The sequence below is a fragment of the Primulina huaijiensis genome, chromosome 1 (genome assembly GCF_012295235.1).
Source record: "Primulina huaijiensis isolate GDHJ02 chromosome 1, ASM1229523v2, whole genome shotgun sequence".
NCBI classification, from domain to species: domain Eukaryota; kingdom Viridiplantae; phylum Streptophyta; class Magnoliopsida; order Lamiales; family Gesneriaceae; genus Primulina; species Primulina huaijiensis.
The window spans coordinates 7,740,423-7,764,143 of NC_133306.1; the positions used below are offsets into that span (position 1 = coordinate 7,740,423).

General features: G+C 32.6%; 1 protein-coding gene and 1 long non-coding RNA gene across 2 annotated transcripts; both read right to left on the minus strand.

Annotated features, from left to right (window-relative positions):
• Window positions 1-977: 977 nt before the first annotated feature.
• Window positions 978-1,652, minus strand: LOC140989119 (auxin-responsive protein SAUR71-like). The gene has a single exon (XM_073458276.1). It carries the CDS (start codon window positions 1,599-1,601, stop codon window positions 1,215-1,217), a length of 387 nt encoding a protein of 128 aa, XP_073314377.1. The 5' UTR covers window positions 1,602-1,652; the 3' UTR covers window positions 978-1,214.
• Window positions 1,653-22,823: 21,171 nt separating this feature from the next.
• On the minus strand, window positions 22,824-23,495 carry LOC140989213 (uncharacterized). Its single transcript, XR_012177458.1, has 2 exons — window positions 23,337-23,495; window positions 22,824-23,093 (listed from the first exon to the last, which is right to left on the minus strand). It is a non-coding gene; the product is annotated as an uncharacterized lncRNA (long non-coding RNA).
• Window positions 23,496-23,721: the final 226 nt, after the last annotated feature.

A 23,721-nucleotide genomic window follows, 5' to 3' on the forward strand; every position in this document is an offset into this window, starting at 1 on the left:
ACAAATTTTATATATTAAATTAAATATGATTAACATAAATTGGAATGTGAATAACATTTGTTTTATTGAAATATTTTATTTTTAAGAAATAATCTACCAAATTTATTTTTATTACCGAGAATAATGGGATCTGCTGATTGTAGTATAAAATTGTCATCCAGAGGTGTTTTTGAATTTATAGATTATGGTACCTTTGGCTAGTAGAATGTAATGATAAAAGATGTATGATAATTTGATATATATCAATAATATAATTATTTATAATTCTAATTTTATTGTAAAAAATTAGACGAGAAAAACCATTGCCTCCCCTAAATTCAAGGAACTTGCTCGTTAGGACAATTTTTTTTGAGTAGGTCTCTTGTGAAACGGCCTCATGAATTTTTATCTGTGAGACGGGTCAATCCAATCGATATTCACAATAAAAAATAATATTTTTAGCATAAAAAGTAATACTTTTTCATGGATGACCCAAATAAAAGATCTGTCTCACAAAATACGACTCGTGAGACCGTCTCACAAAAGTTTTTATCATTTACTAATTAAATAATTTCTTTATATTTGATATTCCTAAAATATATTTGAAATAGTAATTACAAACTGCAGAAAAATGGCGCAACTTGATTACTTTTGTTTCTAAAAAAAAAAAAATATTGATTGAAAACAATTAATCGAAAATATCGGTGGCCGTACAGTACTGGAAAACTGGTATTTATGGTTTGCATTGACAATTAGATTTATATCAGCAATGTAAAATCTCACCGACTTCATCTCCAAACATCTCTTCGTACTTTTCGTATGCTACGTTTTTATTTCCAGCATTTACTACTAACCCCCCCTTCTCGCATTTATTACCATCAGATTTCAAGTTCTATTTCATCAGATTTAGTGAATTTTGGTGAGAAATTCGCTTAAATTTCACGAGAATGATAGCAATACGTTTGGATTTAAAGTAAATTGAATGTACAAAATCAGGATAAGAAGAAATCGATATTTACTAGCTTCCTCTGCATCAATAGGTAACAAAACAAGTTTGCCCAAAACGATATTCTTCGGTCCTCACTCACAAATTATTTACAAAACAAAAAGAAAAAAGGGGGATCGAAAATTAGAATCGAAGAAGAACTGGTCTGAATATAATTAGTTACCCGTAGCTATCACCAGCAGCGGTGGTCTAATTTCAATTTTAATCGAAAGACGTTGTCGTTTGGCTGTCACAATTCGTCCGATAGCTGGATCAGGAGCTCCTGCAGGTCACGCGCCTCGCCTCCAGCACCGAGGGCGTCGAGCACGCGCTCGAAGAGGAACACGTGGCAGGGGATCCGGAGCACGCCTTTCTGCTCGTAACCGTACTCCTGCGCCGATCTATTTAGAAGCCTCATGAATATCGGGTGATTCAGGAAATCCGCGCTCACCACGAACCTCTCCATCTCTTCCCCGACGTACACCGGGAAATGCCCCTGCGGAACGCCTCCGCCACTCCTCCGCCGGAACGATTCAGCGCGACGCGGACGCGCCGCCGTCTCCCTCGATTCCGCTCGCAGAGAAGAGTAGTGCGAAGAATCGGAGACCCTGGTCAACTTCCGTAGCAATTTCTTCATCTATAAAATATTGAAGTGGAAGAGGAAGAATTGGGGAGGAGAGAGAGGAGCTGGAGCATACCGATATTAATATAGGGGGCGGGCGAAGGGAGGGTACAGGTAGCGTACTTGCCAGGTACAATTATTGTTGGTGGTTTTTTGGTAAATCAATATGATTTCAATAATACAATATAATACCCCAAAAACTAAATAAATAATATTTGTCCTACATCATTGCAAAAATTCAAGTGAAAATTTGAATCTTATAGGTTAAGAAAGGGCCAAAAATTTATGTGAGACGGTATTACGAGTCGTATTTTGTGAGACAGATATCTTATTTAGTTCATCCATGAAAAAATGGTAATTTTTATGCTAATAATATTACTTTTTGTTGTGAATATAGGTGTGGCTGACCCTTCTCACAGATAAAGATCCGTGAGACCGTCTCACAAAAGACCTACTTTAAGATAGATTGTTGATTCGATCCGATTCAAATTATTAAAAAATATTAATTTTTATGATATTTATTATTTGGATCAATCAATGTCATTTTTATAGAACTGTAAAATCGTTTCACCAGATGAGATATAAAATACATTTTACAAAACAAAATTCCGTTTATGAAAAAAATATTATAAAAATCTAGTTTTAATAAATTATAATGTATCCTAACAATAATCATGAACTAAATTTATGATCTATCCTAACATTAATCACGTTCGATTTACAAAATTCAAAATTAGAATTTATAACAAATAATTTTAATATATCTGTTTACAGTGTTAAATTAAATAAAATTAATTCAATTCCAAAAATAATTAGCCACAAAAAACCAATTGCTCCATCATACAACGCGCAAGTTGCACCACTATATATATAAACTAGCACAGAAGACACACAATATGTGAGCAAAATAAAAAATTATTTTTATATATTGAAAGAAATTTAATAAATTTAACACATAACAAATTATTTAAAATATAATTTCAAAAATAATTATATATCTAATCTTTTTAAAAATATTATTTAAAGATTTAAAAATTAGAGTTATTTTAGGAAAGCAAAAAAAAAATCAATAATGAAGTAATACAAATGATGATATAATTGTATTTTTGAATATGATTTCACCAAATGAAGTAAATTTTCATCTTATCTGTAACTAATATATCTTAATAAAATATTTATTTAATTTTATAGATATATTTAATTGATCATATCATCCCTAACATAAAAAATTATTATAATTTTTTAAAAAAAGTTTTAAATTTTAATATAATATCTGGACCATTTTTTTTAAATAATATCTAATTTTTTCGCCAAAAAATTAATATATACGTATGATTTGCATGTCAAGGGGCACTACTATTATTAATATGAGAGATTTAGAGAAACTAATTAATTTTATGATTATTTTAAAAAAATGACTCCCACAAATTAGAAAATTAATCTATTTTTATTTGATAAAAAATATCAGGAAATTTTTTTAACTCAACTATAACTATCACATGTCATCAACAATTCAAAATTTTTAAAATTACTAAAAAAAAATTAAATGATCTTGATATCACTTTTACATAAAAAAAAATCATCATAAAATTCATAAATTAAAAAATAATATAAGTTATTTTACACACACACAAAAATTATACATATGCACGCATAGGGTATGTTGGGCTGCTAGATAATATTGGAACAAATTTTGCAATCAAAGAACCATGTACATATACATTCATATTCATAAAAAATCGTTCTCTTAAATTTATGTTTTACCCATAAGTATCGTATCAATCTAATTTTTCAAATACAAAAAGTTACATATTACCTATACAAATTAAAATATATTCATTTAGTGTTATGTTATTATTTTTCTTTAAAAACACATAATGTTGGAACATTTCATGTTCGCAATCTTGATTTTGATGCTAACAAAACTTGTTGTTGTGTTTCTAACATATTTAGTCAAGTGTGAAGTTATTAACACAATAAGTAAATTGAAACTGAATTCTGTACAAACTGAATTTTTGGCAAACTTCGGTATTTTGATGATATCTTTCAACTGGGTGATTCAAATGACAATCCGTCAACTTCATTGATCAGAAAACTTAATTTGAAACAAGTCGTATTTCACGTCAATTGGACAGATTCGGATGTTATCAAGGCCTAACTGATCGTTAAATTACCGAACGGATTGCACGAAAACAGCAATGAGTTGGGTATGAGCAGTTGCGGTATTTTTGTCATATCTCTCAGCTCGTTTATTAGAATGAAGCAATTTAGTATGCGTTGGAAAGATAAGAAGATGATATACAAATCATCTTCAGAAGTCAAAGTCTGAATCAAAGCTTAAGATACTGATAAATGACGATGAAACTACTAGTCTTACGCAAACTGAAATCAGCTAGGCTGATTTCAGCACACCAGCTGAAACTGAACTGAACCGAACCAGTAGCTGACCAACTGAACTGAACCAGCTGCTAACCAACTGAAACATAACCAACTGAAACTGAACGAAACCAGCTGAACTGAACTAGACCAGTTGAATTGAACCAGCTGAAACTGAACCAGACCAGCTGAACTGAAACAAATTAGTTGAACTGAACCAGTTGACCACTTGGAAAAATTTCCAGCAAGGCGAATTTGACTGTTGCAATATCAGAAACAGTATAGAAACTTTCCAAAAGGTCATATTCTTGTGTTTAACGTATATATCATTGTTGGAGCCAATAAATACAATATATTAAATATCAAACAAGAGATTTTGAGTATGATTCAAAGCATAGGCAGTTAAAATTAAAAAATCAGCTAGTTCAGAGCACAAGCCCTTGTGTGAAGATACATTTGAGATGTACACTGTAATGAAAAATCCCTCACACACAATCACTCACACATATACAAGAGAGTTGAACTTCAAAAATTAGTCGAGTGAGTCTTACACAAAGACAATAAACTTGTATATGTAGTATTTGCATATGAGACATTAAACAATATGCTGATTGTGAGGTGCTGCCTACAATCTTGAGAGCTAGGAGTTCAGTTAGGCAGTAGTGTAAGTCCTAAGCTGAGTGTTTTTGTACAAAGAGTTGTATAAAACAAAGTCTTCTAGTGAATCCTTCCCAAGGAGAAGAAGGGTTGACGTAGGAGCATTTGAAGTCTTCGAATATCTATAAAAAAATTCGTGTCTATTTGTTTATTGCATTTACTTATCATTTTCATTATTTTAAAGATGCATTCTTGAAGCATTTTATGTGTTTTTCAAATACCAAAATATTGCAAACCAAGTGTTTGATAAAATGTATCAACCAAAATATTTTTACTCATTCAACTTGCATATATTTTAATACTTTACAAAATATTTAATCGGTTTCTACGAAGGATTATTTCACGTGTCTTCCGCTTGGTTTGAAAATCAAACTCGATTTAATTCATCGGTGTTCAATATTTCAAGAATCGAGCTATTGTAGCTCAATGATTTATCCCCCTAATCGATCGCATCACATAACATCCAAAAATAATAATTACAAACTATAACAAAATAATTATAATTCTTTTCGATATAAGAATTCATAGTTTTATTACATAAAAATAACTAAATTAAAAAATGATGGTCAACTAAAATCAACTATATAAGCACACAAACACTAATATATATAGAACTATAAATAATTCCAACTTTGCTCATCTAAAAAACAGATCATGATATCAAAATTAGTTATTCTGGATTTCTCAAGAGTATTATATGTANTAATTACTTTTAGTATATTGGTATGCTCACTTACTTATTACAAAAACAATCATTATTTTTAAGTAATTTGTAATTTATTCCATGTAAATATTAATTCACATAAAACTTAAAAGATTGAGAAAATTATCTATTAATCCTTAATTGGTAGACAAAACATTTTTGACTAAATAATTAATTTCTTTTTAATACGCGCATTGTGCATATCAACACTACTAATTACTATATTAAAATTGAGACATCTATTGAAGTCATGTTTGAAACAATTTTAACTAATCTCATAAGGTTCATTTCGAAAAATTCAATGAATCATTCTCTGTTGACACCAAGAATATTTCATGCTGCGATTTTCATAGCCGATGTCCAATCATTTATGAGATCTTCTCTATTTTTGAACTCTGGTACATCAAGGTTAAGCACAACCTCTAAGGATGTATTGGTTCTACACAGACTTCTTATAGGGTGTGCTTTGTGCTCGGGAATTTGATTTCTCCTTGACCTTTTCTGCTGCGTGTGTTTCTCCACCAACTTGGAAATTATTTGAGATCAAAGGATCCCACACTTTCTCTCGGTGGTTCTTGTATTCTAATAACAAGTTTTTCCCCCCGGTTATATTCATTTTCAGATCTACGACCTTGAAATTTGTTAAAGATTCTATAAGGTCTTGTAGATCATCTAAACCAATCATTTTTATAGCTGTCATCAGATTATTTAATTTTCTGAGACTGTTTTGATAAGATTGATCATTTTCTTATCGTCTGTTAAAGATTTTTGTATCTCTTTGGTCTACCCTCGTAGGTGTAATAAGGGTTTTCTCCTAAGGAATATTGGCAGTCTTCCTTCCGAGATCCTCTTATTAGAACTGAGTTGTTATTCTAGGGTTTCGATTCTTGTTTGAATATACTTTAATGCTTCAAGAATTTCTTCTTATTTTTTAAGGATTTCTTCGATTTTCCTTGGCACATAATATAGATGATTATCATAATTTTGTACCGTGATATCTAACATCGGATAGATCTTCTTACAAATATTCCAAATTATTGGAATAAATCCTGTAAATATTTAATCTCGACCCTAGGTTCGGATCTATAATTTTTTTAGAAAATCTCCTCATCAAACATTTAATTACACAATAATAATAATTTTTTATGTTTGAAATAATCTTACCTAGACTGTAATGCCATTTTCATGGCCTAATATATATAATAATTTCTTAATAAATAAAATAAAGGGTAGTTTGGCATTTTTTGAAGATATTTATGCTTTGTGGACCAATTTGGGCAAATTCTTTGAAATATAAATGAATCATTTGGCATAATTGAAAGAAAATGTATTGAAGTGAGATTTTGTTGAACATTAGGGATTTGAGTTTTTGCCCACATAAAATTTAACTAAACTCAAAAAACAATGTTCAACAAAAACCAATTGTATAAGCACGTAACACATATACAATGACACTAGTTTATATAGAACTATGAATACAGCCAAGTTTTCTTATCTAAAAAAAAAAATCATGACATAAAAATTAGTTATTTTAGATCTCTCAATTTTAATCATATAGTGTTATGTATATGTATGTATATATTATGTACATGGGTCTGCGGTATGACCTTCTCATATTCCTCGTATGAATTTTTATTACCATAGTATCTCTATTTCTATTTAAACTATAAATTATTTTTATAGTACAAGAAGCAAAACCACGATTGAACAAGCATTTAACGCTTGTAAAACGTTAGTATATAATGAAGAATGTATGCAGAGTACATCATAAGAAAAGGACATGCAAACCGGTTGTTGAAATTGCACGGTGGTAACATAGTAGGGATCCGTCATTCTGTCATTTTAATCCCTCGCTCATTTGTGTGTAATTTTCATACTCTATTTCTCTCGATTTGAATATTGACTTACTACGTACCATAGATTCACTTACTTATATANTGTGTGTGTATCAGAATTTGGTGTTATCAACATTAGCACACAACACTGCAGCGAAAATTAATATTTAACACACACGTAAACTTTAATTAAATGAACACCAGTTATTTAAATCATGCACAAGTACGAATACTTGTGTGATGCCTCATGGCACGAAAATTCACTAGAAAATTATGTAAATCGTTTTAACAAACCAATACTAGTGAGAATAACAAACCTAAATTCTTTGACACTCAAGGAAACAAAAATACATCAAAATAAACTAGTATTAAAAACTAGATGCATACAAACGCAATGTATCGCTTAAAGATAAACAAAATCAATCTCCGATCAACACTCTGCTTCAGTGTTGTTCTTCGAGTGTTGTCAACACTAGACAGCAACACGATCACGATGTGAGTCAATCACTCAAACTCTTCACGCAGAAATCTTCTATTCTGTAAATCAGCAGCAACATAGTTATTCTTCAGAAAAAGCTGCGCACGTTCTCCCTCAATATTCCCTATATATATATATATATATATATATTCCTCTTTCGTCAATATCTTTCCATGGATACTTAAATCTTACAAACAGGAAAATCAAGAAATTATTAGGAATAGAACTCTATTTTAAACTAATATATTATATCTTAGAGATAAGTTCCTAAATTGAAATATGTGGAAAGATTTATCTAGAAATAAAACTTATCATATAATCAATTTAATTTAGTCTAGAAATACAAAATTCTAATATTTCATTTTAGATGGAATATAGATTAAATAAGAATAAAATATTCCTTTCAATAATCATTCAGTGTAAAAGATTTTCTCAAACGTAGAATTTACTATTATTAATTACTTCTAAAAATTGACATCCGTTTCCAAGTTCCAACAACAGACATCCGGAAAATGGGTTAAAGTAGTGTTTGTTTAATAATTCCAACATACATTTTATATATTCTCAACCACCCGTAACATTATTTAATCCAGATTTGTTTTGACAATTTAAATGGATTCGGTAAAGTACTCTATCGGCAATCAATTTTAATTTTGATATTTACAAAATATTCCATATAAAGAAAATAAAATTTAATGCCTAATTTGACTTGGGAAATAACCTGGAAAATGTTAATTCATTCAACGACATTATAAAGGCAACCATGACCTTTTTTTATTTAAAAATTAACCAAAAAACAAGAAGAATAATTTAATTACCAAATTGTGCATAGAATTTCTTCCCCATTTCCTACAATAAGTGGTACATGGACACACTTGGGGGTCGTGGTCCCTTTTAGAATATTCAACGTGTAGGCCGGTCTGCACAACTTGATGCATGGTTTAGAATTGTCTAGGATACTATTTGTTTTGAAAATTGCATGTAATTATGTTTTTTTTTTGAGTTGTGAAGGAATTATTATAATGAAATGTCGAAATTGACATATCGTATTAAACTTGAGACTTTGATGGTATATGAGCTACAAATCATCGACTATATAATTATGTTCTAGTTATGAACATGTATATAAAATAATCGTCAAATGTATAAAAAATTTTTTATCTCAATGTTTGAATCTCAAATCAATAGGAAAAGTATTTGTTGATTAAAATGGTTCCATTCATAAATAATGTTTTCAAAGTGAGATTTTTTATATTTGTATGTTGTATCTAGATTACATCTAGACAAACCCCACATATAATTAAATAAAAAAATGTATGATCGAACATTTATCATTTTATCAAAATTTAGAGTTGATGATTAATTTTTAAACCATATAATTTAAATATAATCATCTCGATAAAAAGTAAAATAAAGTGTTGTTATTTTAGACAATGTCAAAAAAAAGGTTCGATACATTGGACCACTACTTCTGACAACAACAAAAAAAGGATCGTTAATGTGTATATATAATAAAAATTACGTATAAAATAACGAAATGGGTAGTTTAGGATCTTAAAAAAATTGCCAAAAAAATCTGTAATGATTGTGTTCTAAAGAATCTGACAGTCAAGTGTTGCGGATTCCCCTGCATTAAAAACTAACTAATATTAATATATATATCGTTCGATTGGAATCAAATGGATGAAGCAGGAAAGTCACATATGCTGACCAACCTATGATGTTACAAGCATAATTGAACAGACAAATCGAGCTGCTCAACTATTTCGATATGATAGAGTTTCTTTATCAGCATGATTTGAACCAAGTTGTTCGAGCAGAAAAGATTAACTCAAAGACCATTCTGTCAACATTCTTTGAAGAAAACCGACTATCTCCGAGTTTATAATATAGTTGTTAGCAAAGAAAAAATTGAGAAGATCTGTTGGCTACCCCTTTCATCTAGTGTCCAAGAAATTTGAATTGACCATCACTATATTCGGCAACACGATAAGGTCACATGGCAATATTTGCATAATATCGGCCACAAGTACATCTGTGATTACCATATATATTTATTTATGTTGGGGATTAACACCTATAAATAAGAAATTCATCAAGACCGAAGATCCTTTTTGCAACTGCTACTGTTTTATCAATCTTCGTCAAATATTCAAATCACGCAGCATCTCTCAAAAGATTCATCTGTAAGTTGTCCTTGCACACACACCAATTTTTTTATCAGATCGATTAAGGATTAATATTGTGCACTTCGTATTCTCACTTATCTTTTATATATGAGTGTTGTTGTATTATAAGAATCAATTGTAACTGTCAAAAGCCTATTTCTGAACATATCAAGTTGAAGTAAAGAGTGCTAGGAGTTTCAGCTCATTAGGATTATTGAACTGAGCTGAAGTGGGTTTGTACAAGTTGTTGTACCAATCAAATATGCTAGTGGAACAAGGTGTTGCTTTTAATATGGAAGCTGACGCTAGGATTTTGGAAGAATACACATGAGAATCGTGAGTGTGAGGAGCAAGAAAAGAGCCTTCTCATTTGCAATTCTATACCTAGGTATGCTATTAGCTTTTCAGTTATCACTTCCTAGATGAAAACAGAAGGAAGAGAGATGTAGAATCTTAGCTTTCGAATTTCCATAAACAAATTCTCGCCTCCTTACTTACTGTTAATCACTTGTGTTGTTGAGATTGTTATTTGTGCTGATAAGTCAACTCACGTAAACTTAGCTAATANTTTTTAGTAAAAAAAAATTACTCAGACTAATTGGAATATGACTTGAGCTATTAACATAGCTTAAGTTTAACATTATTTGACATAGTTTGTATAACAATTCATTCACCCTCCTTCTAAACTATTATCTTCGATCCTAACAAGTAGTATCAGAGCGGTTTATTCTGATCTCTGAGTATATGATATATTCATGGTATGTTTTAACAAAACTGTTTTGTTTTCCAAATAAGAATATGATGACTAGAAGATTCGAATACAGACACATGTATCGGCCCAAGATGATGAAATGTGGTACATCATCACAGATAGACCGCAGAAGATTAAGAAAACAAACACAGCTGTTGCTGTAACAGAAGGTGCTTCTCATGTAACAGAAGGTGCTTCTCAAATGATAGAGAAACCAAGGATGGAATGGACTGTCGATGACAAGATGCAAGAAAATTTGGACAACGTGGCAAAATGTATCCTTTATAAGACTTTAGATAAAAATATGTTCAGTAAAATTAAAACATGTTCGTCTGCTAAAGAAATCTCAGAAAAACTAACCCAACTTTGTGAAAGAAATGATCAGACGAAGGAGAAAAAAATCGATGGTGACCATTCAGAAGTTCAATAACATCAAGATGAAGGCCGGTGAGACAAAGAATGAGTTCGATGAGAGGTTCAACAACATAATGATCGAGTTGACAGCTTTTGGGAAAGACTACAACAATAGGGAGGTTGCACTTAAAGTAATTAGAGCCTTACCAGAAGTCCAAGGAGTTGAACAAGCTCGAGTTGCATGATCTATTCGCTGACCCGATGCCTGTGAGTTCGAGCTGGGAACTAGAAATGAAGAAGAACTATATGTTTCACCAATTGCAAGGTTACAACAGAATAATCGTCATCCAAATCAGCAGAACAACTGAACAATGATGTCATGTCATTATTTTTCAAGAAGTTTGAGAAATTCATGAGGAATAATCACTCAAACATTCTAAATTCTCATAAAAAGAACAATTAAGAAAGAATCAAACTCTTCTGATCAAGCGTGTTTTAGTTGTGGCAGAATAGACCACTTCATTGCCGATTACACTAGACCAAATAAGGATGACAAGAAATCATTTGACATGAGAAGAACCAAAGATGAGAAGAAATCCTTCGGAAGGAATAGAGAACGGAAGTTGTTGATAGCATAAGAAAGAAACATCAAATGGTATGAGACAGACTCAGAGACCACCAGCTCAGTTGATGCATCCAATGAGAGTGATTAAGAGTCAGTCAAGTGTTTGATAGAAGATGAAGATCTGCAATCCATTTGATAAATTATTCGATTTTAATTCTGATAAAATTGAACGAGATGATCTAATAACTGCACTGAATGAGATGGTAATGAATTACAAAAGAATTTCACAAAGATTTGAGGAATTCAAAGCATAAAATAAATGTTTGATAGATAAGTCTAGCAGCTCAAGCTGTGAACAACTCGATGAGCTAGACATTATTTAGACAAAAGTTAGTATGATCACGATTGAAAATGAAAACATGGGATTTGAATTTCGAGTATTAATTATTGAAAATCAAAGGTTGACTAATTTGGCCAACACTTGGACAAAGTTTCCTGTTTCACTAAGAAAGATGCATGAAGATCAAAAGCAAGCTGGTGAAAGATCAAGTTTAGGCTTTGATCATAATGAATACAGCTTTTCTGAAATAAGTAATCAGTAGTGTCTAGATAAAGGTAATCTAAATTCATAGATTTTGTCTGATCAACCACAATATATGAACATTTAGAACCTGAACTTCAAGTCAATAAACCTATCTATCAAAGGAATAAAGGAATGCATCGTGGAATTGGATATGTAGGACATGAGAGTTCTAAATCAGGTTGGCTCAGGAACATACTAAGCAAGAATGAATATGATCATCATTTCAAGTCAAGATGGTCTGATAAGAGTCACACTAGAAAGAACTCTATGAAGGTTAGAAATAACCATTACTACAATTCAAATCAGTTAAAAGAGATATAGGCTAACTGATCGGAAGAAAACGCCTAAACAAATATTTGTCAAATTGATAGGATCAACTGAGGGATAATCGTTGAGCTACAAGAGCTCAGTTATTGACATATTAAACACAGATGAAATAAATCGAGTTTGATTTTTAAACCAAGCGGTGTACACTCAAATTAATCCTTCGCAAAAACCAATTAAACATTTTGTAAAGTATTTAAAAGATATGTAAGTTGAATGTGTAAAAAAATTTTGGTTGAAGCATTTTATCAAATATTTGGTATGAAATATTTTGGTATTTGAAATACAAATAAAATGCTTAAAAAATGCATTTTAAAAACAGTAGCAAGTAAATAATTGCAATAAGAATATAGACACAAATTTGTTTATGGGTGTTTGGATATTAAAAACTTCTACGTCACCCCTTCTTCCCCTTGGGAAGGATCCACTCAACTAAACTTTGAAGCTCATCTATCATGTATATGTGTGAGTGATTGTATGTGAGGATTTAATCCACTACAGTGTGTGTTGGGGGCATTCTCAGAAATCAGTTATGAGTTTGTCTTTACACAAAAATATTAAATATTATGTTTGTAGTCTTGACATAAGAGATTTTAAAAAAAATCTTTAATGTCTTTGTGTGAAGTGTCACTCAGCTAAACTTTGAAACTCAACTCTCATGTATATGTGTGAGTGATTGTGTGTGAGTATTTAATCCATTACAATGTGTGTATCTCTCAAATATATTATCACACGTCGAATGTTTATCTAGTTAGGCTTGGCAAAAGTGACCAGCAAAGCAGAAATGATGGTTTCAATATCATAAATAGTACAGAAAATTTCCAAACGGTAATATTATGTGTATATCATTCTTGGAGTATATAAATAAAACTGAGCTTCAAAGTTTAGTTGAATGAGTCTTCACACAAAAATATTAAAGATTTTGTTTAATAATGTTTAATATCTCTTATGCCAAGTTTCCATTATGATATTTACTGTTTCAAAATCAGAAACAATACAGAAACTTTCTAAATGGTCATATTTTGTGTCTAACGTAAATATCATTCTTGGAGCCTATAAATACAATTGAGCTTCTAGCTTTAATTGAGTGAGTCTTCAAACAAAGACATTAAAGATTATGTTTGTAGTTTTGGCATAAGAGACATTAAACACAATCTTTAATATCTTTGTGTAAAGACTCACTCAACAAAAATTCGAAGCTCAGTTATATTTATAGGTTCCAAGAATGATACATATGTTAGAGACAAAAATATAACCGTTTGAAAGTTTTTGTACTATTTATGATATTTCTGAATGAACAGTTGAGCAGACGAGCCAAACTGAATGATCAGTTTAGCATACGGGTAAAAATGAATGATCAGTTGAGCAGACGAGTAAAACTGAATGACCAGTTGAGCAGACGAGCAAACTGAATGACCAGTTGAGCAAACGAGCCAAACTAAATAATCAATCTAGTTGAAGAGTCCAACTGAACAAAAACGTCCAAATCAGTTAGGCTCGGAAAAAGTGGCCAGCAAGGCGGAAATTACCATTTCAATATCAGAAACAGTACATAAAATTTTCAAACAGTCATATTCTTGTGTCTATATCATTCAGTTTGGCTCATCTGCTTAACTGGTTATTCAATTTCGCTCGTCTGTTCAACTGGCCCTTCAGTTTTTCTTGTCTTTTGGACTCGTAATTCAGTTTGGCTTGTCTGCTCAACTAGTCATTCAATTTTTCTCATCTGCTAAATTGAATATGCTAAACTGGTCATTTTTTTTTTGCCTATCTGCTCAACTGGTCGTTCAGTTTTGCTCGTCAACAATACAGAAACTTTCTAAATGGTCATATTCTTGTGTCTAACATATAAATCATTCAATTTGGCTCGTCTACTAGACTTGTCATTCAAGTTTTCAAGTCTGCTCAACTGGTCTTTCAATTTTTCTCTTTTGCTAGACTTATCATTCATTTTGGCTCGTCTGCTCAGCTGGTCATTTGGTTTTGCTCATATGCTAAACTGAACCTGCTAAACTGGTCATTCAGTTTTGCTCGTCTACTAGAATGGTCATTTAGTTTGGCTTGTCTGGTCAACTGGTCATTCAGTTTTGCTCATCTTCTAAAATGAACCTGCTAAACTGGTCATTCAGTTTTGCTCATCTGCTCAACTAGTTATTTAGTTTTACTCATATGCTAAATTGGCCATTTAGTTTTACTTTTTTTCTCAACTGAACCTAACTGATGAGGTATGCATAAATCAGTCTTGCTCATTTAAGCTTGTTTTCATTGTCTTTTATCAACATCTTACACTCCGATTCAAACTTTACTTGTGAATATTATTTATAGATCATTATCTTATCTTCGTAACACATACTGAATCGTTTCATTGGATAATCGAGCTGATCAGACTGACCAAAATACCACAACTGCTCATGCCCAAATGATTGTTGTTTTCATGCAATCATTTTGGAATTGCAACCATCAATTTCCTAGATAAAATCCTATTTAGCCCAACTGCCGTTAAATAAAATTTGTCCTAAATGAGTTTTCTGTTCATTAGTTTTGACGATTTGTCATTTGCATTACGGACTTGTGAGATATCATCAAAACACTGAAACACGCCATATTTTCAGTTGGCTAAATTCGAGTTCTAACTTCCAACTTGAGCTATCATTTATACACTTGAGTAAATATGTTAGAAATACTGTAAAGATCATAGACCATTAGGCTAACGTCCTGAAAAATTTGAAGGTCAACGTGAACCACATGCATGCGAGTTATCAAATTTCTTATATATTTTAATTAATTTATTTTAATTGCATTAAATTCATGTTTAATTCATGATTTCATAATTATTTGAATATATTACTGGAATGCATGAAATAGGACCTTTTAGAAGCTATCGATGCTCGAACGTGGAATGAGGACCATGGACAGTTTAACAAAAACAATTTTATTAAATAATTATTTTTAATTATTTAATATATTATGTATTTAATAGGTATTTTCAAAAATTGTGTATTTTTAGATTATTTTACATGTCGAGTCATATTTTAAATCGGTAGTCGATTTTTAGCAAAATGGAAGACTTTTTGAATGCTCGGGTAATATTTTTGAAAACGTACCAAAACGAAATATTTTACGTACGTGTTTTTGGGCATGATGGGACTTTTTCAGTAGGAATTTCTGGCCTAGGTCACTAACCTCTTTTATATCAAAACTTGGCCCATTATTTTATTTTATTTTCATCATTTTCTTCATCCTAACCCTAGCCCCCTCACCCTCTCACGTCCAGCAGCTGCTCATGCTCACACACTCACGGTTGGCAGCAGATTTTGATAAGTTTTTCAAGGTAAAAGTGAGAGGGTAATCGTCCCATCCCTTCGGTGTTCGGTCTACGTATCGTTCTTGTGATTTTTCCAGTTTAATCGCAAAGGCACATCTGTTACCTTTTTTTTCTCGTCTTTCACACCATGATACATGTTTTGGATTGATTATGCATGATATATGTTTGATCTAAGGCTTCGGTTCGGTTTTTACACGTTTTACTTCATATATATGATTCTTGCTTGCATGTATATCACGTTTTTGATACAGTTGAAGGAGCTGCCATGGTTTGGGTGTGTAAGAGTCAATTTATAGAGGGTTTAGAGGAGTTCTAAGTGTTAATGTTGCGTTTGGATCGAGGATGTATAAGGGTCGATCGCACTTCCTTGTTTTAGGGCAAATGATGGCTCGATCGGATGAAAGTGTGTAGGCAGCGTGCATGGGCTCGATCTGGGCCATACTCCAGACCCTGGTGGGTCTGAGTCGGGGCTTGGGATGGTCCATGGGCCGCTGGTCGTAGGGCTTGGCGTGGATCGTGTGGGTGAATCAAGCTAGGTTGCGGTTTGAGTGATTTTAGGTAGTCCAGCGTACAGGGGCTGTAGACGTGAGTTAAGTCGGTTCAAGGGAGTCCAGTATGGTCCAAGTGGTCTAGTCAATGTTTGGTTCGAGCCTGGTCTGGCATGGTTGGGTGTGGTATGGAGTTTTCTTAGAGGTTGAAATTGGGTTTTTGTCCACGGGGTAGCATCACGGTGCTGCTCATTTGGTGCCGCAGTGCTCGAGCTTCGTCACTTGTAGCGCTTCAGCGCTGGTGCATGGACCCAGCGCCTAGGCGCTAGTCCAATACATGATGGTTAATGTTTTTAGTGAGCATGTCTCGTTTTGGGTGTTGAGGTTATTGATGGCTAAATTGGGTCATACGGGGTTTGGTTAGAAGTCTCTGAACTACGGTTAAATTTCGAGTTGACTCGGGTTAAAACCGAAACTCCACGGATTATAGAAGTTAAAACGTGAGCTCGAGTTTACGTCTAAGAAATGATTAAAAATATGTTTTTAAGGTGTTTGAGAAGTTTGAATGGGAAATGGTCATTTTTCACCGAGTTAGGTTATCAGTCCTCCTGACAACTGATAATGCATATTTAAAATGTATATATTGATTATGAACATGGATTTTTATGTTAATGCTGGAAAACACGTTGCATGCTTGGTTTTAAGAAAATATATGTATATGTATGAATTTTTCAAGTGATGAATACGATGACATGTTTTTGAAGGAGGTGAGTTGGTTGTGACTAATACGAACATGTAAGCCAAGGCTCAGTGTACGGGTAAAACTGTCGCTGATATCCCCCCTTTCCCCCGCCGAGTGCCGCGGTTATACGTAGATGGATCTAACGACCTAGAGCTGATACGAAAGTCACAACTAATGATCTGAATGCAATTACGGAAATGAATACGTATATGACGATATGATATGACATGATATTTTATGAAAAGGTTTATGTTTATGTTCATGCTTTTGAAGATCATGAAAGTTATTTTGTTTACAGTACTTTTCACTGTTGCATGATATGTATATATACTTGTTATAATGGTTCAGGTGTGTTGATTCTTTAGACTCAATAGGTGTGATGGATACAGATGATCATGTGGATGAGGAGACTGGAGGCGCTGAAGACTTAGTAGGCTGAGCTGGGGGTGCACGTGAAAACTCGAGGACCTTACATTTATTCCGCATAATATGATTATGAGACATGAGTTTTAAATAGCATTTCAAAATGATCATGATTTTCATGCTTTGGTGATTCTCAGATTTATAGATATATGTTGGTGTTTATTTTTAAAACAGTAACTTCTATGTTGAAGTCGCATTTTAAGATTTATTTAACTGCAGTTATTTTTATTCAGTGGTAGGAAGAATTTTTAAAATGCATGGTTTGACTTGTATATGTATATGGGTATGCATATTTTCGGTCATAGTTTCCAAAAAATAAAAAATAAAATTCAGTAGCAGTTTAGCAGTAGACATTTTAAATACAATAACAATTTTTGTTATCATCAAAATCAATATCGTTTGTGTTTCTAAAATCAAGATTGTTTGTGTTTCTTAACCCAACAATATCTTCTTTTTTTATGATCACAAAACTTGGATAAACAATTATTTCAACTAACATATTTCTCTCTCTTTTTGTAAGTTAAGCACAAAAATTTCACCCCCACAATATTTAAAATCAATATTATCCTTAAAATCATAATTATCTCTCCCGTTATATTTTTGAAAGTTTGAAATTGATAAAATTAGATGGATGAATAACAAATGCAAATATTTTCAAAATGATGGTATTTTGCAAAATAAGAAATGCACAAATAATTGGAAAAAAAATCCAACACATGAATACATGAATCAAACATCTAGCTTCAACAAGAATAAACCATTCAAACTCCTAAATTTCAACCAACACAAAATCAAAACATGCTTACCAATTTCAATGTTCATAAACACTGAAAGTGTCCCTTATTAGTCATTAAGGATAATCAACATATGCAAGGGAATTGCTAGCCAAACTAGCATAAGATATATTATCTAATTGATATTTTACTCAAGTACCATGGAATAAAAACCTTTGGAGTGAGGGTTCTGAGTTTTCTTGATGATATATGATTGAAATTTGAGTTTTGTCGCCTATTCCATTGATGGTGACAACAACCTTGAATTTCTTGACAAAAACTCCAACTTTTTCCTCAACCTCTTTTCTTGTGGTAGCACACTTGTATCAACTTGAACCAATAAACTGCCTTTGCTCATGCACAACCATGTTGAAATTTTTATACTGCTGCGATCTTCTATGAGTCTAGTTTGCAATGTAAAAGCAGTTTGTCATCTTCTATGAGTTTAGTTTGTAACCACTCTTACATATAAATGACAATTGAGCTTCAAAGTATAGTTGAGTGAGTATTCACACAAAGACATTAAATATTGTATTTATAGTATTGTCATAAGAGACATTAAACATTATGCGGATTGTGAGGTTGCGTCCTACAATCAAGAATATGTTATGTGTTGGAACATTTAATGTTCCCAATCTTGATTTTGATGTCAACAAAACTTGCAACTTTGTTTCAAATGATTTATTGTAGTGCGCAGAAAGCTGAAACTGATCATGCTCCAAACTGATCAATTAATTGAGCCAAAACTGAAGCTATCAAGACGCAACTGAAAGTGCCAGCTGATTGCCCAAACTGAATCAACTCAACTGACATATCAAAGAACAAATCAACTGATTTCTAGCTAATAGGTGGTTCAGTAGGAAAACTTCAGAAGCCTGGCCAACTGATGAAGAACTCAACTGATGAAGATCCCAGCTGATCAGTTCAACTGAAAGAGTGAAATCAGTTCAACTGACGAGTCAATTGATTTCACCAGCCCAACTGAAGATCAGTTCAGATGACCAGTTAGGAGCATCGGTTAGGAATCAATCAGTTGCAGATCAAGACAAGCTTATCTAAGTGGATTCCAGCTACGCACAAAGACACAAAGCATATGTACTATTGATAGTACTATAATGGACGTTGCAGCAAAGCTTAAAGCCAAAATGTTCCAGAAGGCTGTCCGAAAAGTCGAGACACAAATTTCAAGGAACACGTTCAAGCTGCAACATATACAATTATTGAGTCTCACTATACGATCAGTTTCTCACCTATAAATAGAAGATCAGTGAAGACCAATAAAAAAAAATAACAAGAACAAGTGTGTGAAGAAACAGAGAGAAAGGGCAAGCTTATTGCATATCTGCTCACTAGAAGCAATTTGTCATCGTGTTATCAGTTTAGATTAGAAGCACAATTCCCTCAGTATGTGATAACACTTTCTTGTAGTGTTCATTGTTCAGTTCTCACACACGCACACAACACCACCCAAAATACAGTCTTGCACAAAGACATTAAACTTGTGTATGTAGTCTTTTACACACAGACGTTAAACAAGTGTAGGCTGGGAGGTGATGCCTTCAGTCTAGTCTAGGAGTTCATTTAGGCAGTGAGTAAGTCCTAAGTTGGGTGGGTTTGTACAAAGTGTTGTATAAATCAAAGTCATCTAGTGTATCCTACCCGAGGAGGTAGAAGGGGTGACGTAGGAGCAGTTGAAGTCTCCGAACATCCATAAACATATCATGTGTCCTTTAACTATTTAACTTTTGTTTTCAACTGATTTGATCAGTTAGAGCATCCGTCAGTTCAGTTATCACAATAACTGAACTGATATATGCCACAACTGATTCCCCTAATTTCAGTTGCACAGTATATAAAATTTATCAGTTTTTCTTAACAAAGGATTACTTCGAGTGTTTTCCGCTTGATTCTTAATCAAACTTGATTTAATTCATTGGTGTAAACATTCTTAGAACACGAGCTATTGCAGCTCTTGGAGAATATTGTGTTTGAAGCACATCTGGTGCCCAACACACGATCCTTCACTATGAGTTTCAATTATGCAAGTTATAAGTTCTATAAATCAAAATCTTCTAAGTTGGAATGGATTTGTACAAAGAGTTGTGTAAATCAAAATCTTCTAGTGGATCTTTCTCAAGAGGAAGAAAGGGTGAAGTAGGAGTTGTTAATATCGGAATATCCATAAAAAAAATTTGTGTCTATTTACTTATTACAATTATTTACTTGCTACTGTTTTTAACATGCATTGTTGAATCATTTTATTTATATTTAAAATATTAAAATATTGCATACCAAGTGTTTGATTAAATGTTTCAACCAAATTTTTTTTACTCATTTAACTTGTATATTTTTTAAATGCTTTAAAAATGTTTAATCGGTTTTTAAGAAGGATTTTTTAGTGTCTTCCTCTTGGTTTGAAAACCGAACTCAATTTAATTCATCGATGTTCATTATTTCAAGAACGAGCTATTGTAGCTCAATGATTATCTTCCAATCGATCATATCACAAGCACTCTCTACACAACACTAGCAAAATTTCATCACAATCACCGAACCTATTGGAGACACACAATGGAAAATCTTTTGTCAGGATAATTCGGGTGTGAATCCCAAAAAGACTAATCTGTTCTGAACTCAAATAGATATGGGTACCAAAATCATTTTTATTCTATGATTACAGGTATCACAGTCTGAACTGTTGAAGAAATCAACTAGGTATCTGGACAGTTGATATTCAAGACATATGACAGGAAATATCAAGTCACTACAAGAAAAAAGCCTAAAGACAATGGTGAAAAACCGTTGTCGTATGTCCTGAAAAACCGTTGTTTTTAAAGCCTCTGTGGTTAAATGGTTCGCTCAAAGACAACGGTTTTTCACCGTTGTTGTAGCTACAATTTGCGAAGGTATTTTAAAAACCATCGCAAATAAAATTATCGACGGATTTATGCAAAATTAGATACGGTTTATTTAACCGTCGCTAAATTAGCGACGGTTTGCCATCAAGTCTGTCGCTAATTTTAGCGACGGTTGTTTCATGATTTCCGTCGCAAATATTTTCAGTAAAATAAAAAAAATTACTTTTAATAATTTAAAAAATCTAAAAAAACTTACAATTTGACTATGCTAACAATATTCATGAACTTAACTAACACTTAAAAATTTGCCAAAAATTAAAGAGAAAAAATTTAACCTAAATCGAAACTAAAATCATGTAAGAGAGAAAAATTTTAAGTGTTGTAAAGTGATAAAATCGTGCAAGAGAGAAAAATTTTAAGTGTTGTGAAGTGATGTGGAGGCAAATGGACCGAAAGGGCGGATATTTATAGACAATTTGCGATGGTTTTTGCTTAAACCGTCGCATATTTTAAATTTGCGACGGTTTTTTTTACAACCGTCCCCGTCGCTAATTTTCTAAAATTAGCGACGATTTTTAAATCTTGTGACGATTTTACTTAAAACTGTCGCTATATATAGCGACAGATTATACACCGTCGCTAAATTTAGCCATGGTTTTAAGCAAAACCGTCCCTAATTTGTCCAAAAAACACGTTAATCGACAACGATTTTCTAAAACAGTTGTCGATTGTCCAAAAAAACACGCTCAAAGACAACGGACCCTAAAAAACGCTCAAAGACAACGGTTCTCATTGACTCTAAAAACTGTTGTCTTTGACCCCCAAAAGACAACGGTTTTTATAAAAACATTGTCTTTTGCTTAAAAAACGCACATACAACAACGGTTTTCACTAAAACCGTTGTTAAAAGCATACGACAACGGTTTTAGTAAAAACCGTTGTCGTATGTGCGTTGTTGATTTGATTTTTTCTTGTAGCGAGGTCTTATCAAAAATCATTTACTATCCAGGTCCAAAAATCACTTTTGAAGATGACTTTAAAAGTAAAAGTGTGGATAAGAGTAAGATTTTCTATGGTAATATTGTCATCAATGATGTATTGTTAGTTGAAAATTTATGTTATATTCTAATCAGCATAAGTCAATTATGTGATAATCGATACATGGTAGAATTTCAAAAGCACACTTGCGCTATCAAGAATCCAAAAGGTAAAATTGTGATGATATGTAACAAGATTGGTAATACTTAAAAAATAGACTGGTCTGTTGAACAACCATCTGATCCGGCATGTATTATAGCCGTTAATGTTAAAAAAAATTGATTTTTGGCATAAAAGATTAAATCATTTGAATTTTAAAAATGTCTCTAACCCGAGTAAGAACGGCTTAGTAGTCGGTCTCTACCCAATATTGACTTTTCAAATGATGATATCTACTCAGCATGTCATATTGGAAAGCATGTCAGATCGACTTTCAAAAACAGAGGTTGTACCGTCTCAGCTCGATATTTGGAACTCCTTCATATGGAACTATTTGTCCATATTCTAGTAACGAGCTTAGAGAGAATGAGAAACAATTTGGTAATGATTGATAATTTTTCAAGATTCACATGAGTTATTTCCTTATGTTCCAAAGACCAGACCAGTTCAGAATTGATAAAGATCCTAAAGCTTCTACAAAATGATAAAACCCGAGTGATGGATAGAATAATAAGTGATCGAGGTACTTAGTTTACCAATAGGTTGTTTGCAACTTATCTGGAGTACAATGGAATCAAGCCTGAGTTCTCTTAAAACGTCTACCCGTTTTAAAAGTGCGGAAATATTTTTTTAAAAAAAAAGCTCGCAATTACAAAATAACATTTAAAATAATCGTATTTATTTGCCAATAAAAGTAGCGCAGTTTAAAAATAACTAACGTCATCTAAAATCAACGTAAACGTAAACGTGTAAAAATCGTAAAATGATCAACATATAAAAATGTGTAACTCCTCTCAAACATATGAATCAATATGCTGAAAAATAATGGTCCTCGGGTCGTGTCACTGCACATCCCGCCTGCCTACTCAGTCTTCGGCACCTCCGGTCCCCTGATCAAAATGCTCACCTGCATCACACAAGCCTAGTGAGTCTAAAGACTCAACACACCTGTACCAGTAATAACAAGTACATATACATAGCACACAGCAGTGAAAAATAGCATAATCAACATACATTTCATGAGCTTAAAAACATGAACATAAGCATGTCGTGTAAAATCGTAACGTGTCAAAACATGTCTCATAATGATATCATATCGTATGCGTAACCGTGACCTGTCAAAACATGATAATAGCATGTATTATCGTACCAGCATATACGTGTTAAAATCTTAATTTGAATTATGTTCATTAACTGTGACTTTCGTATCATCATGTGAGTCGATGGATCCATCTACGTGTAACCGCGGTACCCGGCGGCGAGGATCATCAGCGACGGCATTACCCGCCCACTGAGTCCGGGCCTTACATGTCATCGTGTCATCATGTCATCATGTCATCGTATTAGTCACAACTAAATCACTTCCTTCAAAACGTGTCAACATGTTCATCACTTAAATAAAAGCATGCATATACATAATTTATTCTTTAAACCAAACATGTACCATAATTATCATAATAGCGTCAAAATCGTGAACGTGATGGATAAACATTTAAAATATCATGAATTTGTGCTCAGGGCGTGCCACGACCAAA

Excerpts from the sequence above, each read along its gene's own strand:
- LOC140989119 (XM_073458276.1), bottom strand. The coding sequence starts at position 1,601 with ATGAAGAAATTGCTACGGAAGTTGACCAGGGTCTCCGATTCTTCGCAC.